The sequence below is a fragment of the Fringilla coelebs genome (assembly GCF_963513975.1).
Source record: "Fringilla coelebs genome assembly, chromosome: 3".
Taxonomy (NCBI): domain Eukaryota; kingdom Metazoa; phylum Chordata; class Aves; order Passeriformes; family Fringillidae; genus Fringilla; species Fringilla coelebs.
In genome coordinates, this window is record NC_140030.1 from 86,717,638 (window position 1) to 86,743,916 (window position 26,279).

Here is a 26,279-nt window from a genome sequence, read left to right on the forward strand (position 1 = left end):
TGTCTCAGCCTGATGGCTGTATCCAGCTGGTTTGGGCAGGAGAGATGAGCACCATGGACAGGGGCTGCTCCCTGTCCAGCCAAACACCTTTGGAAGTATTAGTTTGCAAAATAATCTTGATGGAATGATATTAAACATCTAGACTTTTTTGGAGCAGCTGGTGATCAGAGCAGCATTGATCAGAGGTCATTCATGTGCTCAGTGGCTATCCCAGTTCATTAGACTTGGTATTGTACCAAAAATAATTTTCTAGATTTGATGGCAACTGTTGTACGGCATTTTTTTGAAAGTCCAGAGGAGAAGCACTATCTGTAATATCCATTTCACTCCAGATAAGAAGTGAGGACCCTGACCGTCATCGTAGCAGTTTTCATGTTAAATGTGTGCAAGGAGTTGTTGGTTTTTCTGCATACATCAGGAATACAAGATCAGGAAGTTGGTACCTCTCCTCACAAGTGGTGTAATTAGGAAAGGTTTCACAGCTGGACTTTAATGTATACTCATTTTTTTGTTGCATAGTGTTTCTGTGAGTAATTTCTTTGCCAATCTTGTGTGACTACCAGCGAGAAATTTTAAGGGCAATTCTTAGCTAGCTGGCATAAGGGTGAATTACAGCCCAAATTCACACAAATCTTTTTGGCAAATTATATAACTTGAAAGGTGCCATTAGGAACATTTCAGTTCCATTCCAGATCTTGTTTTTTCTTGCTTAGTGACTTAAAGGTAGAATGAGGTATGTATAGTTCATGCCTGGTAGCTTACCCAGAAACAGATTGGCACTGACAGATTGGTTAGCTTGTCTCAAATTTTCCCAGTTTTTGTAATTAATTGCATAAAATTAATGTTTAACGCTTTTTACACTGCTAATTCAACATACTCAACAAATATAGCTGCTGTGTGGCTACTATATTGAACTAAAAAAATAGAGATAACAAAAAATGAACATGGAGGAAATCAGGCAGGCATTTGTTTTTAAAAAACAGCTAACTTCGTTGCTTTATAACCAGGTGGACAAAGTCTGGTTTTAAGGAAGTGTATGAAACAGAGAGGAAATCCTTTCCATTTCCTTCACATACCCTTCATACGTAAAAAAGAGCAATGTGTATGGGACACTTGGCAAATTTTCAGTAAATGGTTGTCTAGGTGTTTAGAGTTACATCATTCTGAAGGCAAATTCTTTAAAACCTTCTACTTGAACTCTTTTCCTCTAACTTTATTCAGATGACACTTTTGATATGTGCTCACCTTTCAAAACACAAATTCTCTTACATATATCTGCAGTGTTTGTAAAGATGCCTCTGTTTATCTATATGTTCATATCACTTTGTCAGGTTTTTAGCTTTGCTTTCGGACTCTTTGCAGGTCTCGCCAGACCTTTGTCCGGAAATGAGTACAGCCAAGATACATCTATATTTAGGGTGTAACAAAATACAGTCTGATTTTTGTCATGCACATTGTTTTATTCTAATTGCTTTTTGCTATTGACTTACTGGCAATGAGGGTTCATGTTTTTTAAGGTGTTTTTTCATATGACACCTGTGAAATCTGTATTTTTTTTTTCCATCTCCAGTACTTCTATTCAGCAATTTTGTTTTAAATCTTAACCCTTCTCTTTGGTATGAGCTCTTACACGTTTTTCTGGATAGTTTTTAATCTTCAGAATGTTTGTGGTTCTCTTTTAGCTACCAGGTCTCATTAGTGTTACCTTTTTTCCACAGACTGGAGAATTCTCGGCTCGCTTCCTCTTGAAGTTGCCTGTTGATTTCAGCAATATTCCTACATACCTTCTTAAGGTAAAATAACTAAGTTGACAGTATTTGTGAGAGAGTATGAATTATTGCAATCTCATTAATAATTATTTTGATTTTCCTGCCTTCCTGCTCTCCAAGAGTTTGAAAGTTCACCATTTCTAAAATCTAATTGGATCATGTTTTGGGAAGGTGATGTTGGACATGCTGTTGTTTGGTGTGCTACTTTAGTGGCATCTTTTACATGAGTCTGTGGAATTTCATGACATGTCATTGTTGGAATTTTTAATGAACAGTCTCAATTGTACTGATAGTCTTAATAGTAGAAGCAGAAAAGCAAACTAAATATACCATTTCTTAACAGGGAATGAAAGCAAATTCTGGTTACTTGAACTGAAAGTTTCAGTGATTACTTTACTTCATGGTTCACAATTAACAGAAATTTGACCAGATACTTTTGAAAGTAGTACTGTATTTTTGCAATTTGGGATGAAAAAGCATTTATTTCTTTGCTAAGAGGAGAAATAAAAACAGAAAAAGCAATTTGTGACAAAATATCACCATGGAAGAATTTAAAATTAGTGTTTTTACAGCACAGGGACAGTCTCTCTTTGAAGCAGCTACTGTGGAAGCCCATCATGAGGTCAATGTTACTGTATTTAGAGAATGCAGTGACATCTGGTTTTTCTGTCTATCATGACTGTCAGAATGAAGTGTTAGAACTTCCACTGCAGACAATGTTTGAGTCAGTTGATGTTGCCAACACTCCTCTTTCCTTTAAACCGTGTGTCTGCCTTCATTTAAATATTTGGAAAGAGGAACAGCTACTTAATCTTTAAAAACTAACCTGTTGATATGAAATTGTCAATGTGGATTCCATTACCTCCTCTTTGTCTTATTGTTAGAACTGTCTTCAACTATTGTTAAATCACAGTTACAAGTGTGAGTCTTCAGTGTTTGGCCAAATAAGATGTCTCAAGCTACAAACCATGAAAGTAAAAGCAGGCAAAACTATAATCTTGACTGAAATTTTTGGTTGCAGTTTGAGATTGGAACCCTTTCTAGCTTCTGTAGATTTTCTGTTTGAGTAATGAGCTTCTTTCTCGAAAGCACTTTCAGTAGCAGCTCTTCTCCCAGCTGCTGTCTTCCATTGGGCTTTTTCTTCTCACTTGATGGGAATGTTTCTGATCAGATGTAAGAGGGTTGGCTAAGGCCTTTTCTGGATGGTTGGTGTTAAGCAGGACACAGCAACAGTTCACCTAGACTGCAAGCTAGCTGTGACTTACTTCTGAAAGACTCTGGAAAAAAGACTGACAATGTATAATGTGAACTGTGCTGTCTGCACCTGCCCAACTCACAAGTGCTGTATTTCTCAGAAACAATTTTAAATGAGTCAAGAATTTCAGGACAAGTGCAGAAATATGTTGAATAGCTTCAGTTGCAGGGCTGTCTTGTACCTCTCTGTTCAGTTTCTGGGAAACCTTGCAGGTTGGAAGGTGGCCTATGACTTATGTACCTGTCATCAGGTAGGAACACCGTGATAGAACTTGCAGTTGTTTTTGAAGAGTAATGCATGACAGCATACTCCATCTTAACTGTAATTCCCAATCATGTTCACTAAACATCTTCTCTAGACAATGTTCGTATACTGTGGGTAAATCATTAGTGCTCCACAAGTCTCCTCCTGGAGCTTTGTTCTTCCTGAGTACTGAGTAATTCATTAGTCTGAAGGAAAGCATGTGTTTATTTTGCATGTATACATAGTGTGAGGTGAAGAGACAGAGTAGGTAGCAGAGTCAAAGTTTCCCAGTCTGCCTTTATTTTGATATTTCAGAAGCCTTAATGTCTTAGCTTTGGGGTTTTAAAATTAATGTGTTTTTGTATGTTATAGCCTGGATTTTTACAGCAGCGGATCCTTCTTGATGGGCAATGTACTAGTGAAATCCTTAGTTTTCTTGATCAGGTTTCTACAGTGCAAGCTAGCAAGTTAACTATCTGTACTAGGAAAGTGACATGTAGTCTGGCTGAGTAGCCACAGGAGAAGAAATATTGTTTTATTCCAGAAGTATTTGTTGACAGTAGAAAAATGGTTTGATTTGGGCTCCAGCATGGGTTATGACAGAGTGTGCTTTGTAGCAGGCAGGATCTTATATACCCCTTGCTGCCTTTAGCTTCCTGTATGTATTCTGAGCTAGATGAATGTCATCTCTTGTGACAGCAAAATAGACAACATGAAAGCAGGTAGAATCAGGATTACTCTGTTATGATTTAAATAATTCTGCTCTGACTACTACAAATTAGTAAAGGAGCTATTAAACAAAAGAGATTTTTTTTTTTAAGCTGTCCATATCTTTTTTTTTTTTTTTGGATGAGATTTTTGACATAAATATACCTTTAATATATTGCAATAAAATAGTTTATTTCCATCAGGGCTGCCAGTTATGCTGCTTTCAGTGCTACCTGTTGGGTTATGGTACATGATTGATAGAGCATTTATTGATGCAGTGGAAATAATTGTTAATATATTACCCTGAAAGGTGGAAGAGCAATCGGTAATTGAAGGCTGTTAGTGTATTAACAGCTTAATGTTTTACTGCAGAATTTAATGTGTTTGAATTATGTTCTAGTCTGTAGCCAACCTTATAGTGTGCAGTAGCTTCTCTGTCATGATTTGCAAAAGTCAAACCTGTTGTGTTTTCGGTGATATTTTCTTTTTTATGTTTAATTAATACTACTTGTAGTAGTGAAGTAGTGAAATATAAAAGACCATTATTTTTGCCTAATCAATCACTCCTAGTATCCTAGTGTTTTCTAATGCTCTTCTGAAGTTTTTATTGATGTCAGTAGGTAATCACACTACAAGCGTGACAGTAAAACTTTTGTATCATAAGCCAGTACTGAGGTTTGATCATGTAAGCTGTGAGATCAGTAGGCAGTGTTACAAAATCTTTGGGGTTGTTGAGAATACACTCTGGAATAAGATGTTACTCTGTCAACTTCATACTGATTGTAGTGAGAGTACCTTTCCTATAAAGAATAAAAGTTTGGAGGTGTAGCATAAGTTGGATTGTTACAGGCTGGAGAGGCAAATTTGCCAGGTTATTTCCAAAGTATTTGTAGCACTAAATTTAAAATTGGGTTTGAGTGTGTATAGATTTAAAGTAAAATATATGAGTATATTTAAAAGACTGAGGATAATTTGAAGAGCAATGTAGAGTACACTGTTTCTTTCTTTGAATTCTAAAATTGTAGCAAAATTTGTTCAGTTATTCTAGTAAAATTTCTTCAGATTTTATTTAGTTGGAAACATAATACCTGTTATAATGCCTGCAGCAGATGAATCTCTTTTCATATCTTCTCTTGCCATATTCCTTTACATTTGAAAGAAAAAGCATCATTGTGTATTTTCTATGCTAAAGAGCTGTTCTAAAGGAAATGTTGGCTTACACTTAAAAAGCACATTCATTACCTTTTCTTTTAGAAAGCTATACTTTATTGCAAAGATTTTAATTGAATGTGGACCTTTGTATCCACTTTCAAATGGTTTTCTTATGCAAATCCATTTGATATAAGTGAAAACGTTGTGTTGAATCAGCCGCAGAATCAAGCTGATGGCTCAAACTACTGCAAAGTTTATTATGATAAATCTTTAATTAAGGTTCTCTTATTTGTAAAAATGAGGCTTTGGCTCAAGAAAATCCTTGTATACTTTGCTTTTTTTTGCAGTTGGATTTTTAATCAGCATCTTTGTTTTGAATTAAATTCTTTTTGTTGGTTGTAGTATTTTTCATTTCCTCCACAATATTTTATAAAGGGAGGTATTCACCGTATATACTAGTTTTGAGAGTCAGACTCAAGTTTGCATTTCTGCCTCTTTACAGATACTGTGTACACCACAGTAATAAAATAGGTAATAGGCTCAACATCTGAAATACCTCTTTCAAATTTTCATCCAATTTTTTAGGTTAGAAAAGACTTCTAAGATCATGAAGTCAAACTGTTAACCCAGCACTGGCAAGTCCACTAATAACCCCATGCCCATCCCTAAGTGCCCCATCTACACATCAAATGAACATTTCCAGAGGTGGTGACTCTGCCACTTCTCTGGGCAGCCAGTTCCAGTGCCTGATCACTCTTTCTGTGAAGAAATTTTTCCTGATATTGAATCTAAACCTCCTCTGGTGCAACTTGAGGCCATTTCCTCTTGTCCTGTTTAAAAGAGGTTGACCCCCACCTCATTACAATATCCTTTCAAGTGTTTGTAGAGAGATATAAGGGTCCTTCTTGAGCCCCAAATTCTCCAGCCTAAACAACCCCAGATGCCTTGTCCACTCATCACAAGACTTGTGCTCCAGCTCCACCGCTCTTCTCTGGACACGTTCCAACACCTCAATGTCCTTCTTGTAGTGAGAGGCCCAGAACTGGTCACAGCACTTGAGGTGTGGCCTCACCAGTGCTGAGTACAAGGGCATGGTCACTGCCCTGGTTCTGCTGGCCACGCTGTTGCTGATACAAGTCAGGATGCCATAGACCTTCTTGGCTACTTAGGTACATTCATTCTGTGTAGTTTTGTTTCTTTCTTGGTAGTTTTCCTCAGCTAGGGGCACATATGTAATCATAATGACAAATCATTAAAAACCTCCAGGTCAGGAATTTATAAACTGTACTTCTTTATGTGACTGTAGTATGCTTGCACACAATTAGTGGATTTCAGTGTGTTGCCAGTGATGCTGTTAAAAACGAGACATTTAGGTATTTCTCTTCCTATTTCCGTGGGGGTTTTTAATGTTTTGACTAAGATGTTCTCTGACTACACCACCTTCTTGTATGTATCTTTTAAGGTACTCATTTCCTATGTGTATGTACCTGCTTGTTTGCTCCAGTGAATAGCTAATATCAGGACTAATTTAGCTATGATGCTGTGACCAGCAGCCTTCGAATAATTTGTCAGTATTGAGGTGTAAAGTAAATACGCAATGCAGACCTGTTTCTTTAGATGCTTTTTTTTTGTGATGACCATTGTATTTAGTGCATATCTTTCACAACTGAAATAAATAACAGACGTCTAGACACATTGCCAGGGGCCAAACAGTTGTGTGACTGTCAATGGAAGAGGTTTATCCTCAAGTTGAAATTGAAAGATAAGAACATATTTGTGTTTTTTCCTTAGTCTGATTTCATCATTTGGAAGTCTCTTAAAAGACTTCACTGCAACTTTTGTTTACAATGTAGACCAAATTCAAGGTACTGTGAAAAGACTGCAATACTTGGCTATGTTTGAGTAATTAACTGTAGTGCAGAACAAACAAAAATGTAATATGCAGGGTCAAATGAGATTTTTTTTCCAGGCCAGTTTCTTTACTTTGTGCTTTAGCGGTTTGATTTCTTTGACAGCATTTAAGATTTGTTTTAAATTCCTGCAAATACCAAAACACAAATGCACTTGTATAAAATTCTAATGCTGTTTGAAAAACCTGAGTTAAATATTCTGAAAAAGAATAATATTTTATTTTGCTTTTAAACTTCATTGATTTTATTTGTAGCTGACTAACTAAAACCTGATGTGCAGTGTGTTGAGGTGACAACAATGGCAAGAATGATGTGGAGTTCAGATCTGACTTGCTCTTTTTGCACTCACCTGTTTTATTCTATGCCAGGCAGCTACCTTTCAAAAGAGTGTAGAATGTTATGCAGCATATTCTATTTGACTACCTTCCAAAGCATGTTTACGTTGTATTGGGTAGGTGATGGACCTGCATACTGGATGAAGCTTGTCAGGTCTGTGGTGCCTGGTGTCATTTTAGCACTTTTACCAATAGCAAAACTGGAAGTTTATAAGACTGACAGATAATCCTGAAATAAAATGTAGTCTTCTTAACTCACAATACTGATAATCCTGAGATAAAATGTAGTCTTCTTAACTCGCAATACTCTGACTATGCTTTACATAGAGATCTTTTAGGCTAACTTAGATTGCTGGTAATATTATACTACTTAAGACTTTGGGACAAAGGCAGAAAGTTAGCTTCCTGAATTTCATTCCATGAAGTATTCCTTATCTTGAGATGTATGCAAGCATTTGGAGCAAATAGTTTATATTTTAAAAGCAGGTGACAGTATGATATTCAGTAGATTGATCACTATACCAGCATTAACTTATTTAAACAGATTAATGGATCATCAGAGATTGTCTGGGCTTCTTCTGTTAATAAAGGCAAACTTTATAACATGCAATTATAATGAGCCATTGAGATTTTAGATTAGAAATGGGTCTCTGCAAGTTAGTACTGGCAGTATTTGAAACAGTAGCATTTGTAGCAGCTGAAGACAGTAAACTGCATGATCTAGAGGCTGGGAAAATAAATGTAAACTGTGTGTGCAGAAGACATTTATCAGTATAGGTGTCAGTGATGCTTGTCTCTTATAGAGTCTTTCATTTTAGCCTGTCCCAGTAATCTGCAGTGTATTTTTGCTGTCCACGTTTTCCATTGAAAATTACAACAAAGTACCAGTGAGGAAGTGCTCCTTTCACTCAATGTGTTGGCCATTGTCAGAGTAGCTGCCCAGTGCCAGAAGCAGGCAGACTCTAAGCACTGGACCTTACATGTTGACTGAAGCCAAAAATAACATGGGGAGGGAAAAAAAAGTCTTCATGTCATGAAATGTTTCTGGTAGTTTAAAAAGTTGTGTAATCAGAAAACTAGAATTTTTTTGGTGCTGAAATGTTTTAAGCGTCTGGTTTTCTATTATGGCTTAAAAAACCTGAGATCTGTCAGCTGTAAATGTTTGGGGATTTTGTTTTGGTTTTTTTATTTTGCAAGATGCTTCACTTGTCACTATAGGTGACATATTCCACTGTATTGTGCTTCTTGGCTGGTCATACCATTGTATTCATATCACTAACCCTCACAGGGTTTTTCAGAATAGGTCACCTCTTGTTTTGTCTACTGATTCTGTTATTGGAGAGCTAAGAGTAAAGTGATAACTGCTTTAGTTCAGTGAAGCTGCAGAAATACTTACAGAGACTATGATTTAATTAGTCATCCTTTCATGATTTTGTTCTTAATATCTTCTGCCCACAAACCAAGGGAAGCAAAGCTGTATAAAAGTGTGCTTCATGATCAAAATGTGTTACATTTGAATTCTGGGGGAAAAAAATTCCCTTCATTCTCACTAAATTTATTAGAACAGCTTTTCCAGAACAAGATGAGTTGTTTGTAGCATCTAGTGACTAAAACCACATAAAATATGTTAGTGTCAGGAGCACCTTAAGCTCCGTATGCTGAAAGCCAAAAGCAATTTTTTAAAATCAGCATTTTCTGTAATTTATTGGAAGATTTTGTTAATAAGATCTGTCAACTAGAACAGCTCATTCTGCACAGCTGATGATTTTTATAGGTTATGATCTTAATATGAATCATAGTCTCCAATCAACTGTATTTCTGATGACAGTTCTTTTATTTTTAAACATTTTATTTTTATAATGCAGTAGTAAAGAAAAGGATCACCACATCTGCTGATAAATCTTACAAAATTCATCTCAATTTCTGTGAATTCTCCTCAAATTTGGTAGAACTACTAATTTGCTATTCACATGTGACTAGAGATAGGGAGATTTTCATTAATTTTCTTTAAAAAATTAAGAAAAATAAGTTAAAAAGAGCAGCTTTTGAAAGCCTTTGTGCATCTGGTGGGAAAATTTATAGACATGGTCTGTTGCGTGACTGGGTTCAGATTTGCTGCCTTGTTAGGGCTTGTAATTTGTACTATTGCTTTACATTTGCATTTTATGTATTGCATAGGAAGAATGGAATTCAATAGCCATAAAAATAATTGCAGTTATTACATAATGATGGTGCTTGTTTTATCTGTCATGGTCCGCCCATATTATGTAGAACAAGCAATGTACAGTGGTCTTAAACTGGGAAGTGGATCTTGGAAATGCATATTTTTGAAACTTTTGGATTTGTTCTACACTGCTGTTTCTTCTTGAAGAAAAAAACATTGAGAAGTTGTTGATTATATATATTATAAATGATATTATATATAAAATAAATTATAATTTGAAGGTAGCAAATAATCTGTAAAACTCATGAACCAGCATATCTGTATTTGCAAATACATAAGTGCATAAAGCATGATGGTAGGATTTTCTGAAGGATGTTTCCATGATGAGCCCACAGCCCCTTTCAGTACCCCTAGTACTGGATTTGTTTCTTAGGCTTCTGATCAGGGCTTAAATCCTCCAGCACCTCATATATTGACATTTTAATGTAAATTTTGTTTTTAAAAGTGCCAGTTGCTTTTACAAGGACTGGGTTGGTTTAATGTTCTGGGGTTCTTTTGTTCTAGCTTTCAGCTTAGTAGACTATCTCTTCTTAAGAAAGGATAGTATTAACATGAATGTGCATCTGTATGCTGATTTCATATGATTCTTAGTCATGCTTGATTTGAATGCTGTGATTTGCATTGGTAACTTTTTTCTTTTTAAACATACAAAAATCCTTTCATGACTGCAGTCTTAAAAGAAGGTTTCATTTGTTTGGGTTTTTAAAAAATATATGTCTGTAAAATAACCATGTAGTGGCATGCCTAATACTACTCACTTTTACTTTGTTTCATGGGTTTAGAGGTTTAAGACAAAATAAAAATAAAAAAAAAATAAAGCTTTAACATTGAAACAGTTACTCTCAGCGGTAAACATACTGAGGCTGACTGATACATCACTTTTATTTTCGTCTAATTGATAGTGGCAATGTCATTAATCATAATACCATAAAATATAAAGTAAAAACAAAAAAAAAAATAGGATGTTTTGCTGTTTTTCTTCCATGTTACCAAAAAAATACACAACATTTTGTCTACCAATTGCTAGCTAATAATGTGCCATGTTCCTATAAAGCATTTAATTTCTGTAGTGATTTCTGTTTAGGAAGATGGTTGCTTGTTTACAAAAGGTGTATGTAGGCATTTTCTGTTTTAGAAAGAGACTTTAGATGAGAAGGCTAAAGGACAGTCTGCCTTGTCCAGCAGCATCTCAGTGAGACGGTGAAAGAACAGCAAGTAAAGCTTAGACTTCTTGACTCTGTTGCTGTTTTAACAGTTTAGGTGTTCATGCTAGAACTTGTATGTCTTTCATGTGCTGGGACCTGTAATCTTTGCAAGCAGCACAACCATGGGAGAGAAGGGGCAGTGTGGAGGAGCATTAGTTTGGCCTCACTGGGTGCAATTAGGTGCACTTCTTAGGCCTTAGAAGGTTACCAGTGCATCAAAAAGATGTCCATGAATTAAATGTTGGTTTGAGGTGCGTAATGAACTGTCTGGAGTGCACATATAACACTTGAGTATACCCATATAATACTATTAGGAAGTCCTTCTGGTGAAGGAAAATAGGGAAATAGAGTTGAACTGATGATGCTGTTCCATCTCTTTCCATATTTTGTCATTTTAATGACTTGCTTTTGTAGCTATCTTAAATAATACACTACTGAAATATATATGCTTTTAATATATTGGAATGTGTTTATATATTTGGAGATATCAGATATTCTCTGTTTTACTGTAACATCTTTTCTGGTGTAGAAAAATGTTAGACAAATATGACTGATGTCTTGACTAAAACTGATGACTGACTGATGGTATGTAAATAATCAGTGATTCATTTGCAAAACCCTGAGGACAATGTGTTGGTTAAGAAAGAATAAACACGCTCTTTCCAAATTATTATTCTCATTGTTTAGCATTTATAATGTGTGTCCTAGATAAAATCATTAATTCTATCTCATTTCACCTAGACTCATTACTTTTTCTAAGTAATAAATCTTATTTAATTTTCATTTTACAATTGTTAAGTGATTAGATAAGCTCTTGAAATATAGGTCAAGTTATACGCACGTTCCCATTTTGACATGCATGTAGGTATTGTTGCTTTTTCTCCCTACATAGATTAGATTAAATTAGTAACTGATCATCTCACAAGTTCTAATTTAATATATTGTTCACAGGAGTTGTGACATGTGATAAAAAACGTCTGTGTTTGAGAGAGGACTTGAAACATGACCTAGGTATATGCAAATTCAGAGTGGAGTTCTGAGCTGTTCAGAGTAGAGAGCTTGTCCAAGGCTTTAGCCAGAGCAGTGTTCTTCCTCTCCCCTCTCTTTCTATAACCTTCACGACTCATCACAGTTAAAATTAGCAGACATTTATGTTTGGTTCATTTTGACACACTTTTCTTTAAGGAAAAGGAAGCCATGCCTGTCAACAGAAAGAGTTGTGTGACTTCACAGTTGCTGGAGATTTTTCTCCTAGGCCATTTTTCCACTATTATGGGTTCTTACTATTGTGCCACTATAACATTCTTTAGTATTCTTGAGTGTCTTAAGGTGATTTTGGACACTTCTTCATATTTGGACAATAACTGTATCTCTGAAGATACTTAAAACTTCAATTATACCTTCTTTCTAAAGTTCACAGAATTGAGCTATGTTCTGCATGAAAGAAATGCGCTGCAACTGTTTCACTTATTAAAAAAAAAATTAAAAAGCAAATAAATGGCAGAACAGAGACCAAAGTTCATGCTATCTGCTTTGCAGTCTGTAGGAGAAATATTTAAACTAAATACAATTTTAATTTTATATTCTTAAGTCTGCGTTTAATCTTTGTTGACAAATGGAACACTTACCTTTCTAGGTAGAATGTAGTTCTTTGTGTATCCATTTCATTTTATGCATATCATTTATTTTGACAATGTCAATAAAAGGCTCCTAAAATGGCAGTAATTTCTGGGCTTTGTTTTGTGTAATTAAAGTTGACTGCACTGAACAGCTACTGAACAGTAGAGCAGTTTCTCTTGTATTAATATTCTTTTTTACATGGTGACTCAAACTCCCTTTTTAAGTTTGGGGGTTTTTAATATAAAATCAGAAATTGTTTAAACTTTATTTCAGGATGTGTAAAATATAGGTGGATATTACTTGTTTGGTAGAAATAGAAGACTGAGGTGTTAATAATACAGTGCTTTAGGACTGAGTGCTTTATGAGCTCTCCTAAAACAAAAGAAATGTTGGAATGAAATTACCAGAGAGATTCTCTTGATGCAATAGCAAATGTTTCATAAGAAGCTGTGAAACTGAATTTATAATAAACAAGACTGGCATTTATGACTGTGTTCTTGCAGCATCAGTTTTACTGTATGGCAGCAACTTAATAGCGAAAATATTCTCTTTGTTTCTTTTTTTTTGTTGTTGTTGTTGTTTACCACATGTTGCCAATTCCTTCTTGAAAAGATGTGTGATCAAACTGCAGGCCCATTTACAGGCCTTCAGGCAATGATAGTATCACATTTAGGAGACTATACCTATTAAAGCAACTTGGAGGCATATATTATTTTTCTGACTCATGAGGCAGCATTGCAGTATGCAGAATTACTTTTCCTTGGCTTCTTTATTTATGGATTTTGTGAATATAGCTGAATAAACTTATCCCTCCTAGAAAAATGGTGCAGAAAGTTATATGCCACTGATACAGAAATGTTACCACTGTTACAAGAAGGTGAGTAACTGTGTATGAATAAGAATTATGTTAATATAGTCCTTCAAGACTAAATATAAAAGAAGATATAGCACAAAGAAATAATTGAATAGAAAAGAACTGAGAGTCACTCAAAGCTAATTAAGAAGCAGAGATCCATGTAAGATTGAAAAAATTGCGGTCTCATAGCTTTGGAAGGATGCATTCCTAGGAAACTTGGAAAATTGTAACAGTGATCTGTTTAAGTGGGATCTTAAAAAAGACAGTAAATTTTGCCATGCTCTTCATCAAGACATAAAGTGAGTGTGCTTGGCAGGACACCTCTTCTAGAGGAGTTTTTTTGGCACATACAGATCACCACATGTGTGAGCAGTAGAAATAGTGAAGCTTCATTTCATACAGGTTTAATCCCTCATCTTCTTGAATCACTGTACTATGCTGTTATTGTTCTCCCACGTGTCCTGGGTAGTGATTTATCAAGTGAAAAGATGAGAAGTGTTTTCATTATTTGGCCCTCCTTTTGCTGCCTTTCATAGCAAACTGAATTGACCTGTGGCAGTATTTGGTGGAATAACCAGTTGTGTCTCTTCTCTACCTGACTGCTGATCTTCATAAGAACTTCTGTGAACTTAATTCTCTTTTGAGACTAAAAAGAGGTCAGGGAAAGGTGTGAAGAGAGTGGGGAGGCATCTGAAAAGAGTGGTTACGTATGTACTGAATCTGAAACCAAATTAAAAGGGAGAAAAATTATTACAGTATGTCTACGCTAAAATGAAAAACTTGATGATATTCAAAATTTTTTCATCATACAAAAAGTTTTAGGACAACTTGGCTCAAGTGGGATGAATGCGCAAGTAGAATATTTACACTTAGCACCCAGGCATTCAGTTGAATTTGTTTGTAAACTCCTTCCTGCAACTTCATCATCTATCAGTGTGGTTTAAATCAATTTGGGAATGTCCATTTAAGGGATTATACAGTTTAAATCTTTAGTCAAGTGATCCATTTGGGAACATTTGCGGTAGATCATGGTGCAGCTGATCTTCATCACTGTTACTGTGAAGGAAATCCCTCCTTTTAATGTAAGCTAAAAGAATTAATAGTAAGTTTTCAGGATGAAGACTGTTAACTGCTCATTGAATATGCAAAAGCTATTTTGGGGTGGGACAGAAAAAACAAGATTCTGAATTTGCAGAGAAAGATGAATAATCTCTGCATTACCATATTAAGGCAATTTTGGAATGTACTTTCAATTAAGATATTTACAGCTGTACAAAACATTGATGTTTTTGAATCACAGAGAAAGACTGGAAACAAGTCTTATCTCTTTATCTTTGTGTTCTAATTTTGTATTCTTTGAAAAATACAATGAAAAAGATTCTTCTTGAGATTAATATTTTGGAAGTTTACTGCATGTAAACTTTTGAAAACACTATTTTGAAACTTTTACAGTATTGTTTCCAGATATTTATTTGTTTCTCCTGTGCATGAGGATATTCAGATCTTTGCAAAACTGTTACACAGAAAACAAAGTATTTGCAAATGCTCAATTTATCGTTTCATGTAAATTATTAGTTCAGGGCTGTTTCCTTTTTTTTTTTTCTTTTTTTAATGCAGCCATTAATTGCAATCCAGCTTCTAACACACTGAAAGCTAGGCAGATATGGAGACAAGCATGTACTAATGCTAATTGAGAAGGGAATATTCAAAAATTGGCAAAAATACCTTGACAGTGTCCTGTTAAGTAACCATCTACACAAATATATTAATTCCATTATTTTAATGGACTCCTTTCTTGATTAATCAATGGCCTTATTCTGTTAAGCATATCTGTCAGGACATGTCTTCCTAACAAATCTGTTCAGCCTGGAGCATGTAAAGCATCATCCTCATCTTCAAACTGTGTTAAATCAAGAAAGTGTTGTGGTAATGTGGGCATTGCTTGTCCAAGAACATTAAGAACCTTGGTCAGGATCTTTTTAACCATAAAAGGATGTCTGTTATGCTTTCTTGTTTGGTATAAGTTGGAAGAGAGTGAAAAAAAATACAGAAGGAATTTTTATTGCAGAGAAGTATTTCCCTCCAAATAGCACATGAAGGAATACTGTGTCTGGAAAAAAAATTTTGTTGGCAGGGGAAGAAGTAGTCTGATAAATGTTGCTGATAAATGTTTTAGCTTTAAATGACTATCAGATTTAAAACTCAAAGTTTTATACCACCAGAAACATAAAAAGTTAATATTTAGACAACCACTTATTTTTCTTTTATTTGTATAAATCCTTCTCTGGATACTAGGCCTGATTTGTTTTATTATCTTTTTTCCCACCATAGTTTCGAGACTGTTATCAATTGCATTTGTTTAGAAGCTTGCCTGTAAAATGAAGAAAAAGGAAAAGAACTTGATGATGTGTGTGTTCCAGGCATTTGCATAGGAAGATCAGAGTTTTTCAGTGCAGTTCTAACCTGGTTGTGTACAAACATAATTGTTAGCAAAATGTTTGTTTATTGTTTTTCAATATGTTTTATGTTTCTTTTGAGAATGATGACAAATTACTGGGAGTTGATATCTATGGTGGGAAAATGATATTTTATTTTAAGATTGTGAAATCATAAAATAAGTTAAAAAGTGAATAGGCACTATTTTTCTATTTGCATTCCATTTTTAACAGCATGTTTCCTTTTCAAGTGTAACAGTAGTACCAGAATTCTCAAACTCACCTTTAAGTGACCACAACTGTTGAGCACAAAAAGGGGAAAGTACGTGCTCTTTGCTGTGCGTCCATGGGTGGTGCACAGATTGGTGTACCACAAATATATATTTTTATGTATTTTGAAATATATTTAAAGCCTCAAAGTGAGCATCAGTGTCTTCTCTTTTCTTGTGTCACTGTGAGATTATCAACATGAAGGATCAGGAAGAACAGTTTTTATATTTTTTGTTTCCACTGAGGTTCTTAAAGAGATTCCTTTTGATGCTGAGAGGGCAAGTCCCATAATTTCCTGGGTTTTCATATATGAAACAAGGGGCAAATATTTAAAACTTACTAGTGGTGAACAGTTCCAAATTGATCCAATGTTTTGATTCTTATTGCAGTCTTAAATTTCTTTCTACAACAACTTATTGGTTGCACAGCTATTCAGTGGTTTGGAAGCATTTGCATGCTGAAAAGGTAGACAACTTTTCAGTAAATGAACTTATGCTTAATGTGTGCTTGTATTTTCAGAGCAGTACAAGGATTAATTTTTTTTCTTGGGTTTGTTTCTTCTTTTTATTACTTCTATAAAGAACTAGAGCAATGAGAGTAGAGTTTACTTCTTTCTGTTGTATTCTTCCTGCAGCGTATTGAAAGTTAGGTATGGTGCAAACACGAGATGTAAAACATAGATTTTGATCGATAAAGCCTACAAAGCAATATATTTATAGATAATTACACAGTATGCAATGAAAATTGCTATATTACTTTTTGGAAGGATGGTGTGGCTTTGATAAATCTAGATTCTCAGGTTTTCTTACACAAATACTGAAAACAATAATAGAGTTACTGATTATTCACTAATGAGAAAAAGTCATTTGCATTTGGAAGCAAATCACTGATGTACCCAAATTTCATAAAAAAGAGTTGATTTCTAGCTTGAAACCAGAGTTTTGGCTATAGTGAAGAGCAGGTGTATACCTCATGGTTGGTGGGTTTTCTTCCCTGTTTTTCAAAGAAATTTTCATTATATTTCATGTTATGGGAAAGAAGTAGCTGGTAGTTTCACTTCCCAGTGTTTGTTTTAGAAAAAAAAGCAGAGGTTTATGATGCTGGAAAGTGATCAAGGCAAGAAGTGTTATGTCTCCTGTTATGAAACTAGTTGCGTGCAACTTTTTAAAAACAAATATTTCGGATACCTTTATAGAAAGGCTGGTCTAATTGGCCCAATTGGTGCAGTTCAGGCCAGTCAAGAGACAACTGTGTTTTTTATTCCATGAGGTGGACTCTGCCCTCATTGAAGTCAACAGGATCATGATCACAGAACTATATTCATAAACACAGATTTTCAAACCATCTGAAATGTAAAGGGTAATTATATGGCATTATATATAAAGGCCTCTTTGTGTTATGTGCTTGTTCTGTGTTTCTGAGGGATAAATATATACAAGAATTGTAGGTGTGTCAAAGCAGCAAAACTGGTTCAGACAGGTAAAAGCATTTGAAGTGGTGTCTTTTGCACCATTAATAGTTTTGAGTTTGTCTCAGTATTTCTGCATCAATATTATGAATCCTGGTTTCAGAGATTTATTATTCCTATAAAAGCATCAGGCTGAAATTTGGCTCATCAAACGAATAATTCTTTCATTCTTTCTCTATTAAAAAAATGTTATGTTGCCAGTGATAGTTGTCTGATACTGGAAATGCTTCTGCAGCTTGAATTTTTTTCCTTGTTCACAAGGCAGTTGGTGGCAGTTAAAGGAATTGAGATTAAGAAGTTTCCTTTCTGCAGCGTTGATGGAGGACTTTGCAGTCAGAATCAAAAGGTTTTGCAATACTGACTTAAGCCCTGTAACATCTCTGATAAGATGTATTAATCTCCACATTTTTAAATTGGGAAACTGGTATATGAACTTTTGCTAGAGCAAGGTAGTGACAGACCAAAAATAGGTTTCAGTAGTTGTGATTTTTAAGCCATGGAGTATCAAATACAATAATTACTTCATCTGCTAATTTAGCTGTGGCTGTCAACCTAAATTTAATATGGTATTTATTAATAGGTGAGTACAAGCTATTTTGTGTGCTAACCTTTGTCCATTTGAGTATTTGTTTATCATGGTTGAACTTTATGCAATTTAAGGAGCTGTCATTCAGTACATGTTTTTAAGTCTTCAAATAATGTCCTTTGATACAGCAGCGTTGGAGGTAGAGAGGAAATGAGCAATTTTATTAATTTCAAACAAACCGAAGTAGTTTTTAATTACTGTTTTAAACATTTTTTGCTTTAGTCATAGGTTATCTTTTAAATACTGTTTTAGTCCTTTTTAAATAATAGTTTCAATTGCTACTGTTAGCTTAAAGTGTATGTATGTATAAATTCAAGACAGATATTTTGAACGATAAGTACCTTCGAAATGCTTTTGTGCTGCTTTATTTAAATTATTTAATGTCAGTTCAATATGTCAAAATGAAGTAGAAGACAGTGGAAATTATATTCAAGTCTATCCACGTGAGCAGTGGCATCAAATTAATTTAACTTGAAGTATGCTTTCAGTGGTGAGACTTAGGTGTCATTCTCTTCCTGCTGACATTGACATGTGAGCATTCAGATCTTTAGGTGTAGATGACAGCTCAAGCTGTTGTGGTGTCAGGTTGATGAAACCAAAATTGAGTCCAGGAATGGCCTCGTGCCTCCTCTGGCTACCCTATGAAAAATCCAGCACTTTATGAAAGAAACTCATTTATGAAATGTTATTATGATACCAACTATTCATTACACAATCATTGCTATTCCCAGTGCTGAGGTGGCTGTTACCATGTCAGGATTGCTGATGGCTTCAGCATCAGTTCAGACAAGAATGTAGAACCTGGCATTATCATCTCTGTATTAGCCAAGTTTTCTCAACACAGAGCTCAAACCCTAGCTCCAGAAGTCTGATTGATTAGTGCCACAGTATTTCATGCTCTTCTGAAGAGAGTGGCTTTCATCCTTTTTTTTTGCATGCTCAGAGCTCTGCTGAAGTCTGCTAGGCCCCCAGTATGTTAATGGGAACAAAACCCTCCTTATATGGAATTTATTTAATTAATAAGGTTTGTTTATTTAATCAAGTGAAAAGCATAATAAATGAGGTATGTTGACTTCAAGAGGCAGTATTAGAAGGTATTTAAATCATACCTGGAGTATTCTTTGCAAAGTCCTTGGAATTTCTATGTGCCTGTAGAAGATGTATGTTGTCTAAGAGCTGTTTATTTTCTGATAATATACTCAGTGCTGTCTTTCAGACAGAACAATGCTGTAGGTCCCAAAGCAGATCAGTCTCAGCATGTCTAACTTACTGTTGGTAGTAGTGTCAGAAGTTTGTTACCTTTCTTTCTGAGCTTTTATAATTAATGAAGGTAACTCAGAGCTGGGTACCCTCAGACAGCATTTCATTACTTTTTCAGGTGCTGAAATGTGGAAGATACTTAACTTCCCTTGTGTAAATAAAAGAATAAAGCTAGAACTTGATAAAATATGAAGACAGACAAGTTTTTCACCAATTCAAAATACATAAAAGTGACATAATTTATATTACAAGTAAAATTGAAGATCAGTATTTACTTTATTTGCCATATCCACTAATGAGGATTTTCTCAAAGTTGGCAAATATCGACTAAACTTTTTTGTTAGAATAATACTGCACATCATTTGTGGTGAGGACTAGAATGTCCTGAGTTTATTTAATTAAAATTATCTTTAACTGGGAATTAATGCAAAGATATATATTCACCAACTGCCTGAGGCTCAAAAAAAGATAGTCTATTGAGCAGACACTAGGTAACTACAACATTGCTTGAGGTTGCTCTGGTTACTGCAGCTAGGTTTGTGCCAGTACTTGTTTAAGGCTCAAGATTTTGATTCCATTACCTAAGGTCCCTGCAGAATTACAGCCAAGAAAAAGGATCTCCAATTGGACTTGGCATTAACAGTGATTTCACTGTGTTAGATTAAAGAACAGTGTTTAAGTCACTGGGAATGTTCATATTCTGCTAAGAATAAACCTTATTTTGGCTGACATAGTTGAACACAAGCATCATAGAATATGTGAAAAATAGTTGATATATTGAAATGTTGAAAAATTTTTGAGGAGTCAGTGCATTATGTGACTTGTCTACAATGTCATGACAGTTAAATTGTGGTTCCATTCTTTGTTCTGGATAATGCATTTTGCTGTTGAAAATATGATAGAAGAAGAGTGGCATCACTTCATATTTCATATGAAATTGGTGGAAAAATCATAGACTATAACTAGAAATGAACTTCTGTGCCGTGAGGACTCAGCAGAATAGTGCCTCTTATTGTGCCTATTTCAAAATCTAGTCTGATTCAGTATCTCTCACCCACAAAGGAAACACGTTTCTGTGTTTTTGGCAATTAGTCCACCAGCAGTTTGTGTATAATTAAGTTGCCAGGTCACAAAGTATGGGGCTTTAGAAAAAGGTCTCTTCATGTAAGTGTAGTGAAACAAAGTGTTTCTTAGATTAGAAACACTTTGAATTATGTTAATCAACTTCATGAACAGTGCACCAAAATGTTTTATTTGAACTGAGACAAGGGGACAGGTGCTGACTCTGAGATATTATATACGTGTAGCACCTTTGCTACAGTCTGGTAATGAATGGATCTTCACCAGCATAAGTAGGTAGGAAATAACGTTTTCAATAGTGTTATCTTAGTTTTCTTTGAGAAGCAGTAAGATAAGAGCTCATCTGCTTTGTTCAAGGAGTAGATTATAGACTGATGAGCGCTGGACGTGACTGTGCCCATTTTTCTTTCACCTAATAGACATCCAGTTCTTCTGTTTTCAGAGGTAATTTCAATCAAGAGTAATCTAAATTATTATATTCCTCACATGAGCAGTTTTTATAGAACTTTTTTTGAAGTTTTATAGCTCATACGAACCCCCTGTTCTGTTTTTTCACCTCCCTGTTAATCAAGACAATCAACATTTTGTCTTAAATTGTTTTCTGAGAAATGAATGGGTGACTTTTTCTGAGGAGCTGTATAAAAAATGGTCATTTCACCATCAATCTTGAGCCTCTACTTTCCAGGTTTATTTAACCTTAAGTACAGCATGTAATGGACTTGCTGCAAACACCCATCATGGTCATCTCTTACATCTGTCTACCCATACAAAAACAGCAATTCCATTTCTCCTTTTCAGGAATGACTTCTCAATTGGAAATTATAAACTCTAGAAGGAATTAAGTACTGCTGATCTCCTTTGAACACATTTCCATGAAGGCATTCTTTATATATTTTTATGTCAAGGGTTTCCCTACCATATTTCAGATAAACCAAGTTGTTCATTTAGCTGTAGGTTTAGCTCACTTTTCTGAGGAAATGTGGCATCAGAGTCAGAGTGTGTCTGTTCTATTCTCCTCATTTTTTAAATAACTGTACCTCACGTTTCAGTGTGCTCCACAGTGAAACTGGCTATGGCAAAGAATGCCCTTCAGTTAGTTCCTTTTCTTGTTCTAAGGTAATTTGTTGTGAGAGCTGTAAAAAATGAGTCAATTACAATACAAAGCAAACAAACATTAGGAAAAAAACTGGGTTGTTTAATTTTGTCTCTGGACTTTCCTGGTATCTTTGTACATCTGCCTTCCAGATAGTAAAGTCTTATGAAAGGGACTGCTCTTCTTTTAACAATAGAGCATCAAACATGTGGTTGCCACAAAACCAGTTATTATAGTGCAACTAATAATTATAGTAATCTTGTGAAGATTAAAGTTTTAATGTAAAGCATCTTCAATTTCATAGATACAAAAATACCTGCAGAGAGTATTTCTTAATGTGGGAACACTCTATGCTTGATTAATGCAGTGGGGTTTAAGCTCCTCTCAGAATGAAGAAAATAAAAGTTTTGGGGGAAGAAAAGAGATAGAAATCTGTAGGTGTTTACTAATCCTAGTAGAAAAGGATATCTCTTCTGTATTTATTAAATGCAAACAAATAGCCACTTGTCATAAGCACGTCTGTTTGGACACTGCCTTAAGACAAACTAGTGTCAAGTAAGTGCAGTTGTTCTGAGGGAAAACCAAGACAGATGTGTTTAAGTAGCCAGTTTGTATTTCAGGCTGAAGGAGCTCAAGCAATTGAAGCATCTGTTTCTGTATGCCATGGAAATAAAATAAAGAAATGTATTTTAAAAAGCAGCACCCAAACCAAACAAAAACTTTTAAAAAGCCTTTCAGTTAGTTAAGGATATTGAGGAATTGAATGTGGAGGAAGACAAAAGGGAATGGCATAATTTTACGGAGGAGAAGGATATCTAAAGTTTCTTTTCATCTATGTATAAATATTGCCATTGATAACATTGGGATAGTTCAAGCCCAGATGCAAAGCACTTTCAGGAGCAGACTTGCTGGCAATCTGTGAAGGCTGTGGAAGTTTTCATCTTGATTGTCACAGACTGTAGGGGCTAAAAAAAGCCTGTGTGCAGCCAGGGCAACAGTTATTTCCAAAGAATATTAACAATTTCTGTTTAATACTACTCAAGGAGTCTGGGGACCAATGATAAGAAATGAAGGCTTGGTCTAGGCAGAGCTTTCTGGAGATTGCTGTGGGGCCAAGTATAAATCAAAGGAGTAGCTTTTGTTGCAGACCAAACAGTTAACAATGCTGCATGGAGAGGGAGCGGTCTTGAGCTTTGTAGTTAAGGGGAACCTCGCGTTCATGATGTAACTGTCTGGGCTGAAAGGTCAGAACTTGACAAGACTGTAGTGTGAATCCCAAATGAAGCAGCAAAAGAGTGAGAGAATGGAAGGATCTTCACTTCTGTTTCATTTGAGCTAATTATTGCAGTGCCCATGTGGTAACTAGAGCATAACTTCTGTGAAAAGAACCTGGATACATACATATGGGTAGATGCACCTGTATATGCCATATCTATGTCTCAAGAATTTTAGCATTGCAATGATAGCTTCGTGCAAAGGAATGTGAACATGAATAAATTGTTATATCTTCTCTCAAAATACTGTCTTTGAACATACTCAGCTGTAGGACACTTCACCATGGGCTGCAGTCAGTGTTATTTCTTGAATTGTTTGAAACCAATAGAAGCAAAATGCTATAAACTTTATTGTAGCAAACAGATACACATTTGAAAGAAGTACCCAGCAGAACTAAAAATGAGGGTCTATTCCCAGTGTAGCTCTATGAACCTCTACTTAGATTGTAGAATGAATGGTGTGAGTTGAGGTTGTATTTCTGGACAGGCTGATTTGTTTTCCTGGATTTACTGTTTTCAGTGATGCTAAGATTACAGTGACATTTATTGGGTTTAAAGCATAGGTAAGTATTGAACGTAACCATAAGTTTAGAACAGTTTTTGAAGTAAATAATGCAATTTTTTGTCCTTGCTTTTACAAATAAAAATGAAAATGCAATAGATTTATTTGAAGAAGTCAAGTCTATTAAAGTTTTCACTTAAACATGAGTTGTTATATTGCTAATGAACTGCACACAACAGAAACATATGGCTTTAGCTTTGCTAGCAGAATTTTTAGATTCATCCCATCGCTACTTAGGCTGCAGGAGTGGGAAGTTAATATAAAAGAAGGTCCATTCTTTGCATAGCTATAAAATAAAACTGAGGTGGTGTTGAATTTCAGTATTGATGACTAGCAATTCTTTTTATTGTGAGGACAAAAAAAATATTTACATGCTCCGTGGATAGTTTCTAATTATTTTTGTTTGTTGAAATACACAGTGTATTTCTATTACTACACTCACAGTTCTAAGTGTTGATGTTCCCTAAATTTACAAGACCTTGCATTAGAACTGGTTCTATGTGATGTTGAACTGATTCTGTGCAGATGTCTGTATCTAGAACTGGATTCCCTGTGTGATGTTGGTTGACTCTATGCTATTTCACTTTTGAGTTTAACAGGAGACTGACTTGTAGACCTTAAAAGGAACATGCTGCAACCAGTTAGTGGTTTTGTTTAATGTATTCAGTCTTAATTAGAGCAGACTTGTAGATTTTTCTCTGATGGCTAAAATTTAAAATATATTTATAGCTAAAGCAGTGTTTCTCAACATGTTTATTTGAAACTAGAGGTGATGTCTAGCTTCAAGTAGATTCCTACGTTCAATAGTATATTTTCCTATTCCCAAGGATGTGAAAATTGATGTACTGGGTGGTTGTGAGGGTTGGGGCAGAATGTGTATGTAGATGGTTTTCTTCTGTGCCTGTTGGAAGGTGCTGCATACAAAGTGGAAATGGTGGGCTGACATTTCATCTGTTCTTAATATTCAGAAAAAAAACAAGAAAGGATAAGCTTCTAGCATTATCCTAGAAATAAAAGATGAGATGCTTCATTTCTAGGTAAATGACATAATGAAAAAAACAAGGAATCTTGCATGTGAGATATCAAGATGGTAGAATTTTACACAGATTTGCAAAAATCAGGTTGCTGAGAGTGGAAAGATTAATTAGAAAAACTGAACTGAATTTGGCAATTTCAGAGTTTCCAGAATGCATGTGACTCGAATCTTCCTTCTCTCTTGATCCTTAAAATGCTGTTGACTGCAATTTTGTCACTGATGAGACACAACTGTTTTCTAAGTGGCTTCTTATTAGAAAAGGCTCGATGGTTTCAACAGTTTGATAATATACATAGGAAATTAAATATTACTATTTACATCTTATATTTAATTTGTTCTACTTTACAATGGCATCTTAAGTATTGGCTTCTCTGGTTTTTGGCTGGCACTTACTTACACTTGATTTTCACATGTTTTTTTAGAAGAACGTCCAATTCTGCACTTTTCCTAAGATTTTTAAAAAATGCTTAATATTGTCTGCAAAGAAGCATCATAGTGAGCCCCACTATAGGTGTACATGCAAGACAACTAAAGGACTGTATTCTTTTGAAATTGTTTCCTGTAGGAAAGCTGAGCTTCATGAAGAAGGGGGAAGTAGAGGAGTTCATGGGGACACATTGTCTTTGTGTCCCCATGAACTCTTAATTGTTCATAACTGCAAGGTGGAGCCAAATCAGTAATCATCCAGCAAATCTCATCAGTTGTGAAGCTTAAACATCAAATTTGCATTATTTCAGAAAACTTCTGAAAATAATGTAGTATTTAATTTACTGCTTCAAAGAAAAAGAAAATTTAAAAGTAAAGCAATCAAATGCTCTCTCTCCTATACGACAGCGTAAGATGCTTCCAGTTGGAGCTTTCTTGTTGTGGTCCAACTTTTGCTTGTATGTAATCAGATCTCCCTCCCTGACAAAAAAATGTACTACTCGATTTTATGGTCAGAAAGCTGTATATCAGACCTAGAACACAGGATATTCCTCTCTGTTAATTTGTGCAAGCTGGGGTGCTGTGCTGAAACAGTTGAGGTTATGAAGGTAACTTTGAGCTGTATGACAGCATTAAAAGTTGCATTTACAAAAAATTATCCCCTGAACTTTGGAACAGGTGATATGAGAGAAAGTGTCAGGAAAGACTTTAAAAATTCAAGGGTGGTATCAATATTAGTAGCTTTTGAACTCTAATCTTTTTTATTGCAATACAGCTCCAGACACCATAAAAGAGTTTAACTATACTTCTACAAATTCTTCATCCTAACTTGGTGGTGGATGCACTGATGGAACAGATAAAAGATGTGGTGATCTTTTCTGAGTCAGTAATCAGGGAAATGTCAGTGGTGGAGTCAGTCTTCCATCTGGAAATACATGATATATTGTTCTAGCAACTACCTCTTTAATTCAGTGGGAACACATTTGAGCTGGACACCCCCTGTTACAGGCACTGTCTTGGGCAAGGCAAACACCACCTGATGATTCAGCCTTCACCTGAGCTGTGTGCCCAAGTACAGGAGTTAGTCTCACAGTGAAAGTTCCAAAGACCTCTCTTGACACAGCATGTGTCACTTTTTTATTCTATATAGAAGGAGACTACCCCTGTGAATTTTTCTCACATTATGTCCTGATTTACATAGCAGTGCAGATGTGAACTCTGAAATCTCAATGTCGCAATCATTTTTTACGAATACAGCTTTTATCCCTCATTCCAGTGTCCTGCTTCTTCCTGTATCAGGATCCACCTTCACATATATACAAGAGAAAAGCTGTGTTTCTCTTCTTACTGCAAGGAATTTATTTTTATTAGAGTTACTACTCTTTGTGACATCTGTATACATTTACACTTGTGTGCAGACCAAGTATGTTGTTCGTTGGAAAGCTGAATGTTTGTAAATAGGGCTCAAGGGGGCAGGATGCTCTGACTTCCATGTTCTTTGTCCAAAGCAGA

At 35.3% G+C, this 26,279-nt stretch overlaps 1 protein-coding gene across 2 annotated transcripts in view; it reads left to right on the forward strand.

The window, feature by feature from the left end:
• The window catches only part of BABAM2 (BRISC and BRCA1 A complex member 2), a 163,445-nt gene that overhangs the window by 51,884 nt on the left and 85,282 nt on the right, over positions 1-26,279 (forward strand). For both annotated transcript variants that reach the window (XM_084202711.1, XM_084202712.1), the window contains exon 6: positions 1,719-1,793. In XM_084202711.1, the coding sequence (XP_084058837.1) occupies positions 1,719-1,793 (75 nt within the window). The remainder of the gene's footprint in view (positions 1-1,718; positions 1,794-26,279) is intronic.